Genomic DNA, 20,985 nt, shown 5'->3' on the forward strand with positions numbered 1-20,985 from the left:
CCTTTCTTTACAGAGGAAGGGAGCCAACCTGGATTCTGCAACTGCTATCTAAATCCCTGCCAGTTGCGGCTAAATTGTAATGTTAACCAACCAATTTAAAACCATTACTGACATAGAAACATGCATTTAGAGATTCGGTGCCAAGTATGAAACCACACAGTTTTTTCTCAAATCATGCGAACAGGATACTCTATCTGGAATGCTAAATGCTAAAACCCACATTGGTTTTTGGGGTTACCTTTCTTGATTGCTCAGTCTGGCATACGTAGCTTTGACCAACTCTGGGCACTTCAGCAAATGGTTGGTGACAATCAAGAACCTGAAAGAAGGGGAAAACGAAGACAAACAGCTGTTGGCATGAGAAAACTGCACAGGTAGGCACTCTGCCCTGGAGTTCACATCTATACTGGGACGTTACAATAGCTGGCTGCTAAATAAATGACATTTGCACCAATACCTTCTGAAATGCCAATACCTTTTACGAACTGGAATTTCAGAAGGGAGAGTGTAATGTTCACTAGGCATTGTGGCGTAACGGTTAAGAGCAGTTGCACTCTAATCTGGAGGAACTGTGTTTGATTCCCCACTCTGCCGCTTGAGCTGTGGAGGTTTATCTGGGGAATTCAGATTAGCCTGTGCACTCCCACGCACACCAGCTGGGTGACCTTGGGCTAGTCACAGTTCTTCTGAGCTCTCTCAGTCCCACCTACCTCATAGGGTGTTTGTTATGGGAGGGAAGGGAAAGGAGATTGTAAGCCCCTTTGAGTCTCCATACAGGAGAGAAAGGGGGCATATAAATCCAAACTTGTCTTCTTCTTCTCCTCCTCCTCTTCTTCTTCTTATCACTAAATTACTACATTAAGTTTCTGGATGAGATTAAATAACAAGTATTTTTTTAACCATTTGACTTGTTTAGATAACCTTTAACCTAAAATAAACTATAGAAGTAGAAGTAGAAATGTACGATCCGTATAATGTGACTGGCCAGAAGACAAGGCTTTAATTCATCTGTTACACTGAGATCCCTTACTGTATTCAACTTACAATGTCAAACACTCCTTAACTTGCTGATGGGAAGCAGAAAGAGGCAGGACATTTAGAATTTAGAAAAATGCATATATATTTTAATCCTGTAAATTCCTCCACAGATTTTCTTAGCAAAGTGACTACAAAAATAATGACGATCCCCCAACCTGTGGCTTTCCACATACAACCCTGCAGAAATTCCAAATTTCAGTCTTCTTCAAAACTGGGGGAGAAAGAAGGTGTTGTGGGTTTTCCGGGTTGTCTGGCCGTGTTCCAGTAGTATTTTCTCCAGACATTTTGCCTGCATTTCTGAAGATGCCAGCCACAGTGGCAGGCGAAATGTCAGGAAAAAATACTACTGGAACACGGCCAGACAACCCACAATACTAAGGTGACCAGATGTTCACCTTTGTGAACAGGGACAGGGGGGTAGGCAGCCGCGCGCGCAGCCGCAGGAGCGCACTGCCTTCTGGGGCTTGTCATTTCCCGCCCTGTACGGCAAGCCCCAGAAGGCCGTGCTCCTGCGGCTGCGCGCGGGAGGCTGCAGCACTGCCTTGCACCCCAGAAGGCAGTGCAGCAGCCTCCCAAAAATTGGGACAATTGAAATAACCCGCGGGACGCAGGACAAATTGTTTGAAGGCGGGACTGTCCCGCCAAAAGCGGGACGTCTGGTCAGCCTGCACAACACCCCAGTGGTTCCAACCATGAAAGCCTTCGACAGTTCACTGGGGGAGAAATGTTTCAAATTTCTATGGGAACCCTATGTATGCTATGGTCTACTTTGGCTAGTGGAACTGATACTGAACTAGAAAGTTATTGCTTTTATTGGTGGAAGAGTTTTCAGCAAAGACCAGGGACCTCTGCTTGTGCAAGTGCAGAACTACCATTGCTGGCAACTAAATTTCATTCGTTTAAACTGTTATCTATAACCGGGAGTTAGATCAAGAATGCATAGCAAATATAGAGATTCACCTGCATGAAATAAGTGCTGTCACTTGCAGTAGGATTGCCACGTCACGCTGCAGGTGTTCTTAGATTTCAAAACACAGAGGAGAAAATTTGGCATATTTTGGGAGGCATCCTTGAAAAGCAAGGTCATGTGGTGCTCATATAAGAACAGCAAATTAAATTGCGGTTTCACCCACGGAGCCAATACAGAACTTCCACTCAGTGTGAGTGACCGAGGAGCAGGAGGGTTATTGAAGATGTTAAGTAGCTGTTATTGCAGCGCTATTGAAGCATCGTTTTTTCCAGCGGGCAAATGCTCTGAAATCCTCTCTTGCATTTGGAACCTGTGGCAGAAGGAATTACTCCAACTTTCCAAGAACTAAGTACAAATTTGCTGTTTGCAAAGGACAACGTTTCACAGAAAGAAAGATGACTGTGAATAAAAACACTGGGAGAATACACTCTATATATTGCACCAAGACAGGAAAAGTTTTGTAACTTCTTTTAATACACCTGTCATTAGCTTCATACTTTCTACCTACCCGTCTTATTCACAAGACAGGAGGATTGAGTATTGCTAGGCAAATAGCAGAAGAAGATCTCTAAAGTTTGAGAAGTTACAGAAGAACTCCTAATTCTAGCTATGTTTCTTCCACAAGAAGAAGAAGAAGAAGAAGAAGAAGAGGAGGAGGAGGAGGAGGAGGAGGAGGAGGAGGAGGAGGAGGAGGAGGAAGAAGAAGAGGAAGGAGGAGGAGGAGTTGGGATTTATACCCCACCTTTCTCTCCTGTAAGGAGACTCAAGGTGACTTACGAACTCCTTTCCCTTCTTCTCCCCACAACAGACACCTTGAGAGGTAGGTGGGCCTGAGAGACTTCTGGGACACCTGTGACTAGCCCAGCAGGAATGTAGGAGTGCAAAAACACATCTGTTTCACCAGATAAGCCTCCACCACTGAGGTCGAGGAGTAGAAAATCAAATCCGGTTCTCCAGGTTAGAATCCACTTGCTCTTAACCATTATACCACACTGGCTGTCTGACACTAAAGAGGAAAAACCATAAGAGGATGACAATATTACATTCCTCACCACAAATGCCTTCGACAATACCTGGCCTCCTTGTAAAAATTGAGATTGTGAATAATGGCACAACCTCATCTGTTGAAATAGGACTAAACATGTATTCTGGGATTTTTAAAATTGGTACTCTTATGCACCAGGATCTTCTGGACAGAAAAGTACTTCAGGAACCATAGAGGGGAAATGCATCTTCATGAGGAACAATGGCTCATTCCGCACATGCAGAATAATGCACTTTCAAACTGAATTCAGTGCTCTTTGAAGCTGTGCGGAATAGCAAAATCCGCTTGCAAACAGTTGTGAAAGTGGTTTGAAAACGCATTATTTTGCGTGTGCGGAAGGGGCCTAAGTTGCCAACCTCCAGGCAGCTCACCTGTTATTACAAGTTGCTGTGTGCTTATTGCTCTTGTTCTCAGCTTTCCCTGCGGAAAGCAAGAGCGCTTCAGGTCAGTGGCGTAGCGCCCACGGGGCGGGGAGGGTGTCTTGCACCAGGAGTGCACTGGTGCTGGGGCGTGCCGCGGCGTGGATGGGTGAGGGCGTGGCAGGGGTGGAGGGCACACACGTGTCCCGGGTGCAGTTCCCCCTCACTATGGCTCTGCTTCAGGTGTGCGCCTGATGCTGCAGCAGGGCAGAGAGGAGGTAAGTGCCCCCCCCATTTGTAATTGGCCACAGATTCAGACCTGGAATTAACACTGTTTCAATCATGTAAAGATTCAACAATAGGAGGTTCAAAAAGCTAGTATATAATGAATTTACAACAATTATTTACAGGAGCAAATTATGTTAGTGCAATAACAACCTGATTTTCCAAAATGAAGCACGGGTTAAGTTGTCCTAAATCAAGTCACGGAGTTGCAAGCCTTACAGAAGAACTGTAAGATTTAGAGGGGGAAAGGATTCATAAAGATTAAAATTAAACCCTAGCTCACAAAAATGTATGAAAAGTTAACAGTGCCTATAAAAAGCCTACATTTCATTCTATGCTTTCTTTAACTGCATCATCTCAATGATTTTTGACTGTTCTTCCAAAGTCAATATAACATTTCCTTCTGGACTGTGCATCAGAACACCACTTTTGGAAGCTATTATGGTAAGTGCTGCTGGTAGCAAACAGCAAATTAAACTCTGATGGTCTTTGTCTATCTATATTCTTGTACTAGCAGGACATGAACTGGTTCAGGCAGAAGTTCTAGTTTGATGGTTAATCTTAAAGCATTTTACCCAAGATATATTTTATTATGGAGCTCCAAAAATATATTAAAAATGTAGCTATTTTTAATGCCTAATAAAGGTTTTTGACTGACTGACTGACTGATGTAGCTATTTTTAAATAATGCCAACATTTGTTCTGTCTATTGTGATAGATCTTCACTTCGATAGCACCACCACCAGGCTTCATGATGCTTTTATCTATTCATTTAAAACATTTATATCCCACAGTTTCCCTAGAAGTCCCAATTTAAGGATAATAAAAGGGGATGGACGCTACAGGCCTGTCTTTAAAAACCTGATACCAGACATCTCAAGAGGGTTGTTTATTATTTTTACTTCATTTTCAATTAACAATCAAAGACATGAAGTAATAAAACTGCATTACAAAGGTTTATAGAAGGCAGTTTCCACGATACAACAATGACCAACATTTTGCGAATACATCAGTCTTTTGTAAACTACTCCAATTAACTCTGTGATAACGTGATAATTCAGTTACACTGATCATGCGATAATTTGATTACATTGCTATGGTCCAGCCTTTATTAAGGAAAAATTGAAGCTACACCAGTGGGCAGCAAAAGACAGAGCAAGATGCGAGGTAGAGAGTTTAGTTGTTCAAGGGGGGAGCTGAGAAATCTCTATAGAAGACACACACACCTGACAAAGCAAACTGTGAATCTTGTAGGGATGTAGAAGAGCTAAATAAACTTTTTACTTTGCACCTTGGTCTCCGTTGTCTTTTGTAGATCTTATTATGCCATTTGTTCATGGGTGGATGTGGTGTTTCCTTCCAGTTTGTTGCCAAAATCAGCTTTTTTGCCATAAACAAACATAAAATCTGGTTGTTGTGGGTTTTCTGGGCTGTGTGGCTGAGGTCTGATAGATCTTGTTCTTAACATTTCGCCTGCATCTGGGGCCGGCATCTTCAGAGGTGTATCACAGAGAGAAGTCTGTTACACACTGTGTCCAGTGACTGTCTCTGTCCCTGGACACAGTGTGTAACACTGTGTGTAACACACTTCTCTCTGTGATACACCTCTGAAGATGCCGACCACAGATACAGGCGAAACATTAGGAACAAGACCCACCAGACCACAGCCACACAGCCCAGAAAACCCACCACAACCGGTTGAATCCGGCCATGAAAGCCTTCAACAGTACATTAAACATAAAATCAATCCCAAATCTGAATAATCCATGAAACCCTTCAGATAGCCCAGCCAGAGTTAGCACAGACTTCCAAAACATATAAATCTTGGGATATGACCAAAAATATGGATTATTTCTGCGCAAGGGGAGTTGCGTCTTTCCTAGAGGCATCCTCCCATGAAAATTTTTACAGTATAGTAGTCAGAGTAGGTGTTCTAAATCAAACTGTGCTTCTTCATGAGGAGAGAAGAGGCTAAGACCTCAGCAAGCATTTTGTAGGACATTTTGAAAAGGTAAGTTAAATAAATACATACGCCCATTCTGATTCCGGGTACCTCCTGTAGGCTTGTAAAACAGCAAGAGCAAGGTTCAGCTTGTTTTCTTCCCGCAACTCTCTTGTTCTCTCGGGGTTAAGGCAAGTGAAAAGAATCATACAACAGTATTCAACAATTTTCTCATCTCGATGTTTTAAGCAGTCCCTTCAAAAAAAAAAGTAATAAAGTTTGGTTAAAATTTTGCTTTAGTGGCTGATTTGAAGTGCTTGAGGTGCTTCACAACAAAACAAAACAAACTTAGCACGCATCCGTTCTCTTCTCGTTTGTTCACGCCTCAGAAATTTCCTCAACTAACCCCATCAATGTGTAAAACTATAAAAATAAAGCAATATTTTGCGATAAGTAAAAGGTGAAAGCACCAGATGATTGCTGACCCATGAGGGCAGAGGGGTACTAGGGAAAATGGTGCCCGGAGACATCCATTCTCCGGGCACACACCCCTCGTTACACCTGGGGCGGGGCCCACACCCAGCCCCACCCCTGGGCTCCAGCCCCTCCTGGCTGCCGGCTCTGGGGAGGACATAAGCAACTGGAAGGCTCCATGCTGGGGCCTTTGCTTTTATATGCTTGCCACACCAATTTTGCACCCCCATGTGACCAGATCAGTAGTGCCTGGGGACAAAGGGTATCCCCTGTCCCTGGGCAAATACGCCACTGCATGGGGTAATGTTTATTTATTTAATTAAGTGGGTTAATGTTTAATTAATTAATTAATTAAAATGGCCGTGCCAGCAGGGGCTGATGGGAATTGTAGTCCATGAACATCTGAAGCACCAGAGTTGGACATCCCTGGACTAGATGATCTTGAAATCCCTTCCAGTTCTAGGTTTCTATTTATTTAAAATATTTATATCCCACTTTTGACCCAACCTGTGCAACTCTAACTAGCTTCGCTCAAAGTAAAGATGGAGATTCATCGTTTCGAATAATTGTAATATATTTGGGTGCTGTGTGGTTTCCGGGCTGTATGGCCGTGTTCTAGCAGCATTCTCTCCTGACGTTTCACCTGCATCTGTGGCTGGCATCTTCAGAGGATCCTCTGAAGATGCCAGCCACAGATGCAGGTGAAACGTCAGGAGAGAATGCTGCTAGAACACGGCCATACAGCCCGGAAACCACACAGCACCCAAGTGATTCCGGCCGTGAAAGCCTTCGACAATAAATTGTAATATATTTCTATGGCAGGAACTCAGCTGAAGCACATTCCAATAGGTAAGTTAACCGTGTCTTTAAATAAAATCAAAGGGACTTAAGTGCTTAAAGTAGGACTGGCTGATACTCAAAAAAGATTTTCAGTAGGTATGAGTACTGCCTAGGTAAATGTGAATATCCCGATTTCAATTATGTTCCTGGCTTGTGGTTAACAATGCCTTCTGGCTTCTGAGTTTGGCACCCTGTTCTAAGGAATAAGTAAATACGAAGAGACTTTAAATATTTAAAAGCTCTGCTGTTTATGTTGTCATACATTTCCTTGATGGAAGCGCTTATGAGATCTTTCATGTGATCAAGTATCTGAGGATTAATCCTAACAAGGGTTGCCAATTGCCTGGAGAAAAAGACATCCTGTCCCTTTAACAGAGGCTTAATGGAATGTTATTTACCAGGTATGAAAATCATCTGCTGTCCATTTCCACAATGAAATCTCTATTAAGGGGGCGGGGCAGTTTTTACTGAAGGTCAGCTGACAATCCCAATCGAAACACATGTACTGGGGAGGAGCAGAGTCTTTCTATAAATTGTACAACCCAAATGTTTTAAAATAATATAAACCTATAAGGCATCGTATGATCTTGCAATCGGTGCCCCAAAAGCTCCAATCCACGTTCAAATGAAGTTTAAAACAAGAAGATAGTTTACTTCTCAACATGAATACATAAAGCCACAGATAGCGTCCAAACACTACTATTGCCAAAACCTTAATTCCCCTCCACCAACATTATAACGTTAACAAGTATCGTTATTGCAGATTAAAATATAACTTTTGTACAATTAGGCTACAGGTGGGAGAAGGGAAAACTTCCTATGAATGCTTACAAGAAAAGAAAAGGCACTGAAAGATTCCAGATTCTCTTCTGGGAATCTATGTTTCCTGTTGCGATGTTTCCAAGAAACTGGAGACTACAACGGAAAGCTAGAAGAGAAAGCAAGAAAGGGTTAACCACAACAGTGCATTCAAAATCTTCAAAAGTATGCAAGTTAACTTTTGGATGTTAAGTTTGAATAATGTTAGAGTTGTTTGTTCTGCTTTTCAGGTTCTAGTTATGATGGATGTCCCTTAATAAAGATCTTGCTTAAAATTCAAAACTAGGCAGTGGCGTAGGAGGTTAAGAGCTCGTGTATCTAACCTGGAGGAACTGGGTTTGATTCCCAGCTCTGCCGCCTGAGCTGTGGAGGCTTATCTGGGGTATTCAGATTAGCCTGTACACTCCCACACACCCCAGCTGGGTGACCTTGGGCTAGTCACAGCTTCTCAGAGCTCTCTCAGCCCCACCTACCTCACGGGGTGTTTGTTGTGAGGGGGGAAGGGCAAGGAAATTGTAAACCCCTTTGAGTCTCCTGCAGGAGAGAAAGTGGGGATATAAATCCAAACTCCTCCTACTCCTCCTACTCCTCCTCCTCCTCCTCTTCTTCTTCTTCTTCTTCTGCAACTAAACATCAACTTCCACTTGCTAACTTTCCATGTGGGATTCAGGAGTTTGTTGTGAGGCGGGAAGGGAAAGGAGTTTGTAAGCCCCTTTGAGTCTCTTTACAAGAGAGAAAGAGGGGCTATAAATCCAACTCTTCTTCTTCTTCATCTAGGATATGCATTCTCTGTCAACACTCACATCAACATTTTTAACACATACACGCCCACTCCAGAGGACGATCAGGAAAAAAAACAAGATATATAGGACAGCTCTGGCAACACTGACAAGTGTTCAGGTTTTTCTTTTGTGTGTAGCTTGGCTCAGAAACCTACAAGTCAACATTAAAATACAATTCAGTCACTCACTGCAAAAGAAGGAAGTACACAGTTCCAGGCTTGGAAAAAGTGAAGTGCTACCAATTCAAAAGGTGGCAAGTCCACCGACAAGCAGGCTTGCCTAAGTTTTCAAGCTCTCCAGAACTCTTCTTCAGCTTGGGTGCTACACACTCACACTCACTCACACACACACACACAAACACACAAAGGAAAAAGAAATTGCTTCAGGATATGGTGTTAAGTCCTAATCCTGTCTGTTGCATGCTAACTGCTGAGCTGTTTTCAGTGCTGCCAGTATCCAGTTACACCCAGCTTCTTTCTACATATCACATCCAAACACTGGCTGTTCTAGAACTTGGCATCATGTCCTGAAACATGTTCCTTTCTTATTTTTTAATTTCTTGTTCTGCAACATCCAGCCTGAAGAAGAATTCTGAAGAATTCAAAGGCTCACACACTGTTACATGTCCTTGGGTTGGTCCTAATCAAGGGCATTGCCCTGACCTGGGCGGCCCAGGCTGGCCTCATCACATCTTAGAAGCTAAGCAAGGTCAATCATGGCTAATATGTGGACGGGAGGCCACCAAGGCATAGAAGAAGAGAGAAGAGGAAGACTTTCACGTCCGGATTCAACTGGTTCTTACAACCTCCTTTCCCTTCCGCCCTCACAACAATTGGGGCTTACAACCTCCTTTCCCTTCCGCCCTCACAACAAGCACCCTGTGAGGTAGGTGGGGCTGGGAGAGCTCAGAAGAACTGTGACTAGCCCAAGGTCACCCAGCTGGCGTGTGTGGGAGTGCGCAGGCTAATCTGAATTCCTCAGCTAAACCTCCACACACACCCACACCGTGTTTTTACTTGACTGAACATGCTTCAGTAATAATTACTTAAAAGTTGTATCTACAGTCAATATAAAGTGCATCTCAACATATCCGCTTTCAGTTTTGTCACCCTGAAAACGCAGCAGGATTCACACTCTGGGGATGCCTCTGGGCAAAGGCAGTCCTCAGCTCATATAACCTGTTCCCAAAGAATGCCTCACAGCTCTCTCTAGTGGCAAGTCTACTGGACAATGTCTGCTATGCTGACTCTAGACATGACAGCAAAATCCAGAACCAATAAGCATAAGCAACAAAACTATACAGCCAACCAAAACTATACAGAACAGTGTGCCTGCTTGCAGGCTCCGCAAATCATTTCTTCAGGCTGGATGTTTTTAAAAAGGAAGCTGCTGAGAGGTATTTCATCTCCACCAGTCTGGTGGAATGCTGAGAGCCAGCACGGTATAATGGTTAAGAGCAGGTGGACCCTTATCTGAAGAAGCAGGTTTGATTCCCCACTACTCCACGTGAGCTGCGGACTCTTACCTGGTGAATTGGATTTTTCCCCCCACCTCCTACAAATGAAGCCTGTTTCATGACCTTGGGCTAGTCAGAACTCTCTCGGCCCCACCTATCTCACAAGGTGTCTGTCAGGGGGAGTGAGTCTTGGACCCACGTATGTTAGGGACCGCCTTTCCCCATTTTGCCCAATCAGGTCCTTCCACTCCTCGGAAGAGAACCTGCTGGTAATCCCTGGCCTGAAGGATAGCTGGCTGGCCTCGACCAGGACCAGGGCCTTTTCGGTCCTGGGTCCCACCTGGCGGAATGGGCTCACGAGTGAGATCAGGGCCCTGTGGGATCTGAGTTTTTTCCGCAGGGCCTGCAAGACGGAGCTCTTCCGCTGGGCATTTCCTAAGGGTCAGCTGGGCTGACATTTACTATCACTGGCCTCCCGTGGAACAGTGGGGGTTTTAAGTCGCCATCATGTGTGTAAATGTTGAATTTTGTTGTAGTCGTATTTTAAATATTTATTGCTATTTTAATTGTATCTTGTTTTATTTTGTTGTATTGTCGTCCTGAGCCCTTCAGGGATGGGCAGGGTATAAATTTAAATGGCTGACCTATATAGAGGTAAAGAGAATATATATATATATAAACACACACACACATATATGCATGTATACACACACACACACACACACACACACACACATATATATATACATACACACACACACCCACACACACACACCCACACACACACACACACTCTTAAGCACCACCAAATCAATGCACCTGGCACTTTGAAAGTAACTAACAATGCACTCTGCTTTTACTTATACTTAGGTTTAATTAATATTAAATAATCGTCAAGCAAAAAAACCCCCCAAACTCCTAAACTATCTCCTTTGAAGCATACAGGCAAGCAACAGTGCCCCTTTGAAAAGCATTTGCATAAGATCAGCAAAAATAAAGTCCCTCCAATACTTAGCCTGAACTTCACCCATACGCGGTGACCAAGAAAAATAGTGAACAGGACTGACCACCCACTGTGAGTTATTCGTGGTGCCCGTCCACCGTAGCACATGGCCATATGACATACCAGTTCACAGGGTGTAGCCAATCTTAAAAACCTAGGTGGATTCCTAGAATAATCTGGGTGGGCTCACCCACTGCACTTCATTCCAAGGACTATGAAGTTTTTGCAGTTACTACAAGTCAGTCTTCTGTGAAACTGAGGAATTTCGCATCGCTCATCCAGTTACAAACCAGAGATGGGGCCTTTTATTTTTAATTATTTTAAAACAGAGGCTTTTAAAAAACATGGTTGCCCACTGCACAGCTGTACAAAAGACTTCTAGGGACCACTGTGGATCAGGGATCAAGGGGAACAAGAGTCAAGATAGGAGAGAACACAGAATATATGATCCTGCTGTCAAATGGTGGTACAGGGTGCAGAAAGCAGGGAATCAGTCTTTTAAAGGTGCCAACCACTCTGCAAGCTGCCAGCCCTAAACACTGGTTAAATGATTTAATGAGTGTATACAGATATATCTGCAATTTCAACCTGGATCTTCAGCAATGCTTCATAATTACATTTTAGGATAAGGTAGAGGGAAGACTGTCCCATGTTCCACTGTACAAGAACGAGAACTCTCTCTCTCTCTCTCTCTCTCTCTCTCTCTCTCTCACACACACACACACACACACACACACACACACCCCTCTGCTTGGTAACTGCAAAACCAAATAGTATCTTATTCTTTGACAACTGATTCATACATACACACCCCAGACTGAACTTCAACATCATGTCATACTTCTCAACCTCAATACATCGCAACAGAATCAGTTTACACGTTCAACTACAAAACATCACAACATGAAATTGAGTGAAGAGCTGGCAAGCACGAACTAGTCCTTTGTACGATAATTAAAGGTTTCTTCTGTTTCTACAAAATGACATATCCCCCCCACCCCTTTTACACACACACAGCTAAGTAGCAGTTCTACCGCTGCAAAGTGAAATGGGGGGTGGGGGGGGGGGCTACATGGTTCCAGCCACCTCAGCACTTTTGTGCTAACGTGAAAGATCGCAATGGGAGGTACGAGTACCCAATCCCACCCACCTCCCCCCGATCTAAAAAGTCCTGAATGTAACCCTTAATGCAAATCCCAAGACAATGGTTCAGAGTTTCAAGGTATACAACTCCCCAAAAGAACTGCTTTTTTATCACTCCCTACAGCTTTCTAAGATTCACACAAGTTTTATAGCAAGCATTTCTCTGCATGAAGTTGCAGTCAGTGTGGTGAAGTGGTTAAGAGTGGTAGACTCATCTAGAGAACCAGGTTTGATTCCCCACTCCTCCACATGAGTGACAGATTCTTACTGTCAACAGCAGTGGTCTACATTTCATTTATACCAGTTATTTCACAGTACTACCAACATTAAACTGCAATAAAGGTGCCATTTTTACAGACTGGAAAATGTTTTACAAACATACCACCAATATGAGAAATCATAAAAAAGTTCAGCCATATGTTGACATAGAATTTTGATTAATATAATCTATTTGTCATCCTGCTGCAATTATCCCCAGGAAAAAAAACATTGTAAATATATTATTTTGACAGTGAAATTATAGTTCTTGCTTCCATCGTGGTAGAAAAGTACTGGCACCCATTCCCTGTCCTCGGAGCAGAGAAAGACAAAGCAATGTTCTTTTGCAAGTAACAACCCCATCTTAAGGGGGGGGGGGGGCAATGGCAAATTGCTCTTTTGCAAATGCGCCAACAGGGTGGGCAACCTGGGAGGTGAGTGGACGTTGCAGTTCCCTGGAGAACCTGACCAAGAAGGATGGCTGGTGTTCCGCCCTACGCTGATGTCTGATTGGACGCCAGTGTAGGATTGGGCAGTTCAGGACGTTCTCGGGGGAGGCTTTCGGACTGCAGGTACTGGGGGCAGTGATGAAGGGAGGGGAAACTGCGCCCAGGGCATCAGCTGCCCATACACAACCTCCTGCCCTGCCCCGACATGGCCCCGACACGTGACGGCAATGGCAGCACCCGGGACAAGCCGCCCTGGATGTCCCCACTGCTGATACGAGTCTGGCTGAGGGCTTTCAACCCACAGGCACCATGGACAGCACCACGGACTTGCACCATCCAAAAGGGTGGTGTAAGTCCATTCAGCCCTCTGGAAGGTTTTCGGCTGGCCAGGCTGGCCCCTACCTGGTGGAACAATCTCTCCCCCCCACACACACACACCGCAGGGCCTGCAAGACGGAGTTGTTCCGCCGGGCTTTTGGGGAGGCCAGCCACTGATGGTGCCGTCCCCTATATATTCCATCCCATCTTTGGAATTATACTTACAAGCGACAGCCATTGAGCTGGGTTACTGAAATCCTGAACCTATTGAAATTGTAATGTTTTTGGAGTTATTGGAATGTTTTAGAATTATTTTAACTGTTATTTATTGTTTTATTGTGGGGTTGCTGATTTGTTGTTCCTGATTTGTGCTCCGCCCAGAGCCCCTAGGGGATGGGGCGGTATATTAAGTACAAGAAACAAACAAACAAATAAAAGTCCTCTGGAGGCAGTGGGGCAGTGCAGCAACACCAGAGGTGTCCAACTCTGGCACTTCAAATGTTCAAGGACTACAATTCCCATCAGTCCCTGGTCATACCAGCAGGGGCTGATGGGAATTATAGTCCATGAACATCTGAAGTGCCAGAGTTAGACACCCCTGGTCTACACCTCAGGAGTTTGCAGGAATAGCCCTGCTTCTCTCACAGTTGATGATTTAGGTCCAGATTACACCTTACCTGTGACACAAGTTGAGTCAGAATTCTCCTGACCGTGCCAAAATATATGGCACCGGGAAACTATGGCTCAAGAGTGGGAGGGGGGGAGGTTCTCTGTATTCTTGTACCAGAACCTACCATAATGGACTTGCTTGGAAACTGGCAATGGGTCAAACCAGATGCACATTATCAAAGCCCCAGAACTTTTATACACTAAGAACATAAAGTGGGCCAATTGTGTTCTCTTCACCTGCACAGCCAACCCTCTGATGTGGTCCTCTCCTGGCTGAGGAGAAACCCTCGTTCTTTCAGGCATGGCACTGCTGTGGGCATGGTTTTTCCCCTCATTGTTCCCTTTAGGAGCAGCAGTGGCATAGGAGGTTAAGAGCTCATGTATCTAATCTGGAGGAACCGGGTTTGATTCCCCGCTCTGCCGCCTGAGCTGTGGAGGCTTCTCTGGGGAATTCAGATTAGCCTGTGCATTCCCACACACGCCAGCTGGGTGACCTTGGGCTAGTCACAGCTTCTCAGAGCTCTCTCAGCCCCACCCATCTCACAGGGTGTTTGTTGTGAGGGGGGAAGGGCAAGGAGATTGTAAGCCCCTTTGAGTCTCCTACAGGAGAGAAAGGGGGGATATAAATCCAAACTCTCTCTCTCTCTCTCTCTCTCTCTCTCTCTCTCTCTCTCTCTCTAATATGAAAAGCATTCGCTGCAGTCTCAGCAGCTTGGCCATCGTTTGCAGGGCAGCTTTGCCTGTTATTTCCCGCCAGATTTTTTGCAAGGAGGGGGGAACGTGACGATGAAAATATCTACCTAAAATGTCTGCGCCCTCTGGTGGCTAGCTTGCATTGAATCAGACTAATTAATTCCACACCCATCTGACAACCCCAGAAGCATACCACTGGAAAGGGCCCCCGCAAATGTAAGATTTCTGTCCTCTGTGGAGCACACGGACTCCTACGAACAACGGGGGATTGCACTGAGGCATACTATAGACCATTATCACTCTCTCCCTCAAATGCATGCCAGTATTTGGCCTCTATTCGGACAGCAGCCTTTCCCAGCCTTCATTTGCTACCCAGAAGAGCCATGCTGACCAATCCTGAAGAGCACAGGTGTCAAACTCACGGCCCTCCAGATGTTCATGAACTACAATTCCCATCAGCCATTGCCAGTATAGCCAATACTCATGTTAGGATGGACTGATGGGAATTGTAGTTCATGACCAGCTGGAGGGCCACAAGTTTGACACCCCTGCTGAAGAGTATCGTATCTCCCCTGCCTCTAGGAACTATGGACACTGCTGGTTTATCAAAAATTCGTATGGACACTGCTGGTTTATCAAAGGAGGGCAAGCATGTCTCTAAGGTTCTTTTGTTTCTACTGCCTTGCCTGAAGTACACAGGGAAGAAAAATTACACACAAAAAAGGTCTATGAAATCTGTAAGCAGACAGAGAAAGATGAAAAGAAAAAAGCTACATTTAAGCTATCTGAACAGTGGACTAAAAGGGTATGAAGGAGGTCACCCCCTTCTAGGCAGAAGGCACCTAAAAGGGGAGGGTGCTTTCTTCTGGCAGAGACCAGAAGTCAAAGTCAGGAGCTGCCTCCTCCTAACCCAGTGGGAGGAGTTATCTATGCTAAAGGCACATAGAAAAGTGTATGCAAACAGAAATTTTAGATTACGTTCCTAGATAATAAGCCTGTTTAGTTCTAAATAAACTTTCTGCTGCGTCATCACAATCCATTAACATGCATATCTGCTCAGAAAATACATTAATTAGAAAACTGGAAGATTAATTTAAAACAATGTATTGTTGAAGGCTTTCACGGCCGGATTCAGCTGGTTGTTGTGGGTTTTCTGGGCTGTGTGTCCATGGTTTGGTGGATCTTGTTCCTAACATTTCGCGTGCATCTGTGGCTGGCATCTTCAGAGGTGTATCACAGAAGGAAGTCTGTTACGCTGGACACAGTGTGTAACAGACTTCTCTCTGTGATGAACCTCTGAAAATGCCAGCCACAGATGCAGGTGAAACGTTAGGAACAAGATCTACCAGACCCCGGCCACACAGCCCGGAAAACCCACAACAACCAGTTAATTTAAAACACTTTTTTTTCCTTGGAGATTTACAATCAAAACACTTTAAGTACATCCATCCCAGAGCGGGGCTCAAACAATGTCACGCTAACAGGGGAGAAAAGGGCCTTGCCTGGCACAGGATTCAAACTGGAGAAGGAGATGTGAGGTTTTATATAAAAGGCTTTGAAGGGTGGGGAGTGGGTTATAAATCTCAACTAACTAAATAGGGAAGCTGTGACTGCAGGAAAACCTGGGGCAGTCTGAATGGTTTGCCTTCCCTTATATTAAAAAAAAAACAGTCATGTCACATTGCACAGAAGATAGAGCACAAATTGAAGTTTAATCTAAACAATCTAAAAGACCCGTTATTTAAGACCCAGCACTTTGCTCGGCATTTCCTTTTCTACTGCTTTATTCATTAATACGCCGTTAAAAATAAACTCCTCTCCGCAGCCCAGCCACCGCAGCGCAGGCGTCTGCCAGGCACAGAGAAGACACACCACGTGTTTAACCAGCTCCAAACTGTTGGACGTTCTGGACTTTCCTACCCACTTTCCCAACACCACATTGAGGACTTAAAATAGATGCCACAGGGCGGAATTAGAGAGAACACCCACATCCTCGTCGAGATAACCGGCTTAATAAAATATATTTCTAATTTCATTTTTTCCAAGTGTGCAATCTCTTCCCTTCCTGGTTAGAACATATGCAATTTCCAAATTAATACCACTAGAGAACATTCAGATATGTTAGAACCTGAATTCTTATCACTGTCAGGATCAGCCTTTCAATACAGAAGAAGCTATGTTACATTATATGAGATGTCCGCCTAGGTTAGCACCAAGTCTCCAACAATGACCAGGCAGTTGCCATAAGGAGGTCCCCCAGCTGGGGCCCTGGATAGCAACCTTCCCCTGCTAATTACTCTCCAGCACCTAACTATCAGACACTTTGCCTTTGAACCTGGAGGCCTCATTCAATCCTCATGGCTAAGAACCAACAATAGGCCTATCCTACATAAACTTGTCCAATCCAGAAAGAGGAAGAGGAAGAGGAAGAGGAAGAGGAAGAGGAAGAGGAAGAGGAAGAGGAAGAGGAAGAGGAAGAAGAAGAAGAAGAAGAAGAAGAAGAAGAAGAAGAAGAAGAAGAAGAAGAAGAAGAAGAAGAAGAAGAAGAAGAAGAAGAAGAAGAAGAAGAAGAAGAAGAAGAAGAAGAAGAAGAAGAAGAAGAAGGAGTTGATATTTATACTATGCTTGCGGAGCAGCCATTCCTAAAACCAGACATTCCATATGAAAGAAACTTGAGCATCCACTGAATAGCACAGCCACCATCATAACACCCAGATTAATACAATTAATTAAACTATGGAATTCACTGCCACTGGAGGTGACTTTTGGCACTTTGAACAAGCACAGAAAGACAAAATCTGTTTTGGAGCAATATCATGTTAACTTTCTGACTAGTCTTCAACGATGCAAGTGAAAATATGAATTCAGTTAGATGGTTGTTTAAAGAGTTTGGATTTACACCCCGTCTTCCTCTCCTGTAAGAAGACTCAAGGCAGCTTACAAACTCCTTTCCCTTCCTCTCCCCACAACAGACACCACGTGCAGGAGCTGGGAAACAAATCCAGTTCACCAGATAAGAGTAGGTCGCTCATGTGGAGGAGCAGGGAATCCAACCCGGTTCTCTGGATTAGAGTCTAGCATTCTTAACCACAACACCATGCTGGCCTAAAGGAGTCTGAACTTGTGGTTTAAAAAAACCGTTGCAGGCTTGTTAGATGCATCTCTCTTTATTTGTAGGCTTAACTCAAGAAGGGGGAAACAATGGGCAAAAGATGCAGATCAATAGCACTGTAAGTCCAAACAGGGTGTGATGCACGTTCCAGTAAAACCCCAACAATCGAAACTGTGTATTAAATCAGATCACTGAACTCTTTCCTTTTGCAAAAAACTGAGAATAAATACAGAGCAGAGAGCACAATCTGCTTCCACTAGAACAAAAGAAACCCTAACCTCACTGGGGACTTGTGATTCCATTCCTTTTCAAAACACTACCACCCTGCTCCAGCATCTTACCTGTCAATGATGACTCCAGGTCTGTTTCTAATTTCCGAAGCAACTGGATCAGGTGGACAGAATCGTCAATCAGACCCAAATTCCTGTTACAAAAAGATCATTTTAATAATAAAGCACTTCTAATTTTAAAAAACGACAACAGAGAAACCACAGTTTGCTATAAAACTATGGATGTACCACTCCATGAAGCCATAGTGTAATATACAAAAAGTCCTCGGGCAATGATTGGCTGAGCTTCCTGCTATCTGGAGGGGCAGAGCAGACAGCATAGTGGGCACCTAATGACATTGTTGGGAAATAGGCTGAGGACAGACAAAAGGAAAGGGAGCAGTAGTGGTGTAGTGGTTAAGAGCAGGTGCATTCTAATCTGGAGGAACCAGGTTTGATTTCCCACTCTGCTGCCTGAGCTGTGGAGGCTTATCTGGGGAATTCAGATTAGCCTGTACCCTCCAACAAACGCCCGCTGGGTGACCTTGGGCTAGTCACAGTTCTTCTGAGCTCTCTCAGCCCCACCAACCTCACAGGGTGTTTGTTGTGAGGGGGGAAGGGAAAGGACTTTGTGAGCCCCTTTGAGTCTCCTACAGGAGAGAAAGGGGGGATATAAATCCACCTTTCTTGTATAAAGAAATTAATTTCTTTATAATTTCTTGTGTAAAGAAATTAAATTAAATACAATTAATTGAACTATGGAATTCACTGCCACTGGAGGTGATGATGGCCACAAGCACAGAGGCCTCTGAAAGGGTGTTAGATTGAAGGAGGAGAACTGCACCAAATGGAAGAAAAATCTGTACCAAACTCAGGGAGTTTTGTTAAGGAGTCACCAGCAATTATGCTGCAAATTTGGTGCATCTACGTTTAAAAAAAAAACAGCCACCCAAAACCCTGGAAATTATACCAAAGCAAAAAATTGAAAGGCTGTAACTGAAGCCAATGGGAATCCCAGAAAGCCAAAAAAGCCACTGGCATCCGACTGGAACGCCGGCGCAGGGAGGCAGGCGACGGCTTTCCCGGGATGGAGCTAATGTAGCCGACTTCCACCAGGGCTTTAGGACTGGGAACGCAATTGCCGATGTTTTGGATTTACATCACCCGAAAGGGTGGCGCAACTCCCTACGGAGTTTGCACGGAGTACAGAAAGCTCGCCACTAAGAGATAACATCAAAATCCATTTGCACTTCTGACAAAAAATTTCTCCACATAGAAATGGCACATGTTCAGATTTAAATTATAGCCTCTGGATGGGAATGTTTCCTGGCACAAAATGGGTACTGGAAAGCAAGGAGACGAGCGACTTTTGCAGGAAACCTCATAATATCGTTTGCTACCCTGAACATAAACGAGCCAGTTAACAGTGCCATCCTAAACAGTTACACTTTTCTATGTCTATCAGTCCCTAACAACCTGACCCCAAGTGACTTTACTGAAAATGAGTCTCACTGAGGTCTATGGACCTCACCTTCTTTGGAGTGCACCCCAAAGGCCAGTTTATATACCGTGTTTCCCCGAATATAAGACAGTGTCTTATATTAATTTTTGCTCCCAAAGATGTGCTATGTCTTATTTTCAGGGGATGTCTTATTTTTCTGTGTTCTGTTCGTCGGGCATGCTTCCAAACAAAAACTTTGCTATGTCTTACTTTCGGGGGATGCCTTATATTTAGCACTTCAGCAAAACCTCTACTATGTCTTATTTTTCGGGGATGTCTTATATTCGGGGAAACAGGGTACCATCAAGAATTAATGATGCTTCCTTGGTAGGACTGCATGAATTCAGGGGCGAGTCTTGCTTCTTCAACCAACGTTTCATTGCTTTCTGTCCCTCAGCGTGTTCAGAACTTCTTCGGTTCATTCACAGATCTGGGAGAATATCTACCTTGGCCTTTTTATTTTGTAGTTTCTGGGAACAGGTGTGGACTCCCTTTTATGGTGATGGAGGGGAGGCTGGACAGAAATACTTTACTAAATAAATGAACAAACTGTTCTTTTTTCCTCCTCATACAAGCATCCTTACGCGTATAATAGCAATATATCAAGGCATCCAGAGCCAATTCCTTCTCCCTGATCATCTATTTTCCTGCAACAGAGTATTAGATGACTTCTCCTAACTGCAGCCCAAAAGAGTACCACAACTCCTCAAGGGTTCAGTTATCATTAAATATAAACAGCTTGAAGAGTCCTGTTGAAAATGAATACGCAACCAGAACCTAAAAGTTCTCAACCAAGCTTTTGTTTCCAAAGTTGATTGCCCAGTTTCTAAACACAATGCCGCATAGGGCATCCTGTAGTTTGTGAATTGATGGCCAAGTTTTCAATAGAAATTATACAGACTACTAGGATAACTCTGTTCTTTTTACTCTTGTTGTCTCTCTCTGCTATTAAGAGATTCTCTATTATTACTTTATCTGGGGATTGTTTTAAATTTGTTTTTTGTAACCTACCTGTATCGTCCTATATGACAATAAAGGCTTGGTTGGTTGGTAACTCTACAAGATGATCCACCTACATAGCCAGATAGATCTAACTGGTTTTCAGACAGCAGTCAAGGATTTTCATGCTGACACAGTTGCCACTCCAGTCAATGCACTGGTTGACCTCTGAAATGAGGAAATGACTCAAGCAATGGACACAATCACACCTGGGCACCCTTTCTCGGGACTAAGTGCCTGGGCAGCTCCTTGGTTCACTGAAGGGCTGAGGACAATGTGAACAGAAGGGACAGAATCTGAGGAACGTTGGAGAAAGAGTCAGGATGAATCCAACAAGGTCTGAGTTAGAGCTCATTTTAAAACCTAATTCAAGGCGGTGATGACAGCAAAGAAACAATATTTCTCCACTGCCATTAGAAGAGTTTGAAGAAGAGTTTGGATTTATATCCCCCCCTTTCTCTCCTATAGGAGACTCAAAGGGGCTTACAATCTCCTTGCCCTTCCCCCCTCATAACAAACACCCTGTGAGGTGGGTGGGGCTGAGAGAGCTCCGGAAAGCTG

At 44.1% G+C, this 20,985-nt stretch overlaps 1 protein-coding gene across 1 annotated transcript in view; it reads right to left on the minus strand.

Annotated features, from left to right (window-relative positions):
* Positions 1-20,985, minus strand: part of ATXN10 (ataxin 10) — a 74,209-nt gene that overhangs the window by 48,491 nt on the left and 4,733 nt on the right. The window contains exons 3-6 of the mRNA XM_048516005.1: positions 17,997-18,079; positions 7,785-7,881; positions 5,730-5,894; positions 239-319 (exon numbers count right to left, since the gene is read on the minus strand). Coding sequence (XP_048371962.1) covers positions 239-319; positions 5,730-5,894; positions 7,785-7,881; positions 17,997-18,079 — 426 coding nt within the window. The remainder of the gene's footprint in view (positions 1-238; positions 320-5,729; positions 5,895-7,784; positions 7,882-17,996; positions 18,080-20,985) is intronic.

Source organism: Sphaerodactylus townsendi, linkage group LG14, assembly GCF_021028975.2.
Source record: "Sphaerodactylus townsendi isolate TG3544 linkage group LG14, MPM_Stown_v2.3, whole genome shotgun sequence".
Lineage (NCBI taxonomy): Eukaryota > Metazoa > Chordata > Lepidosauria > Squamata > Sphaerodactylidae > Sphaerodactylus > Sphaerodactylus townsendi.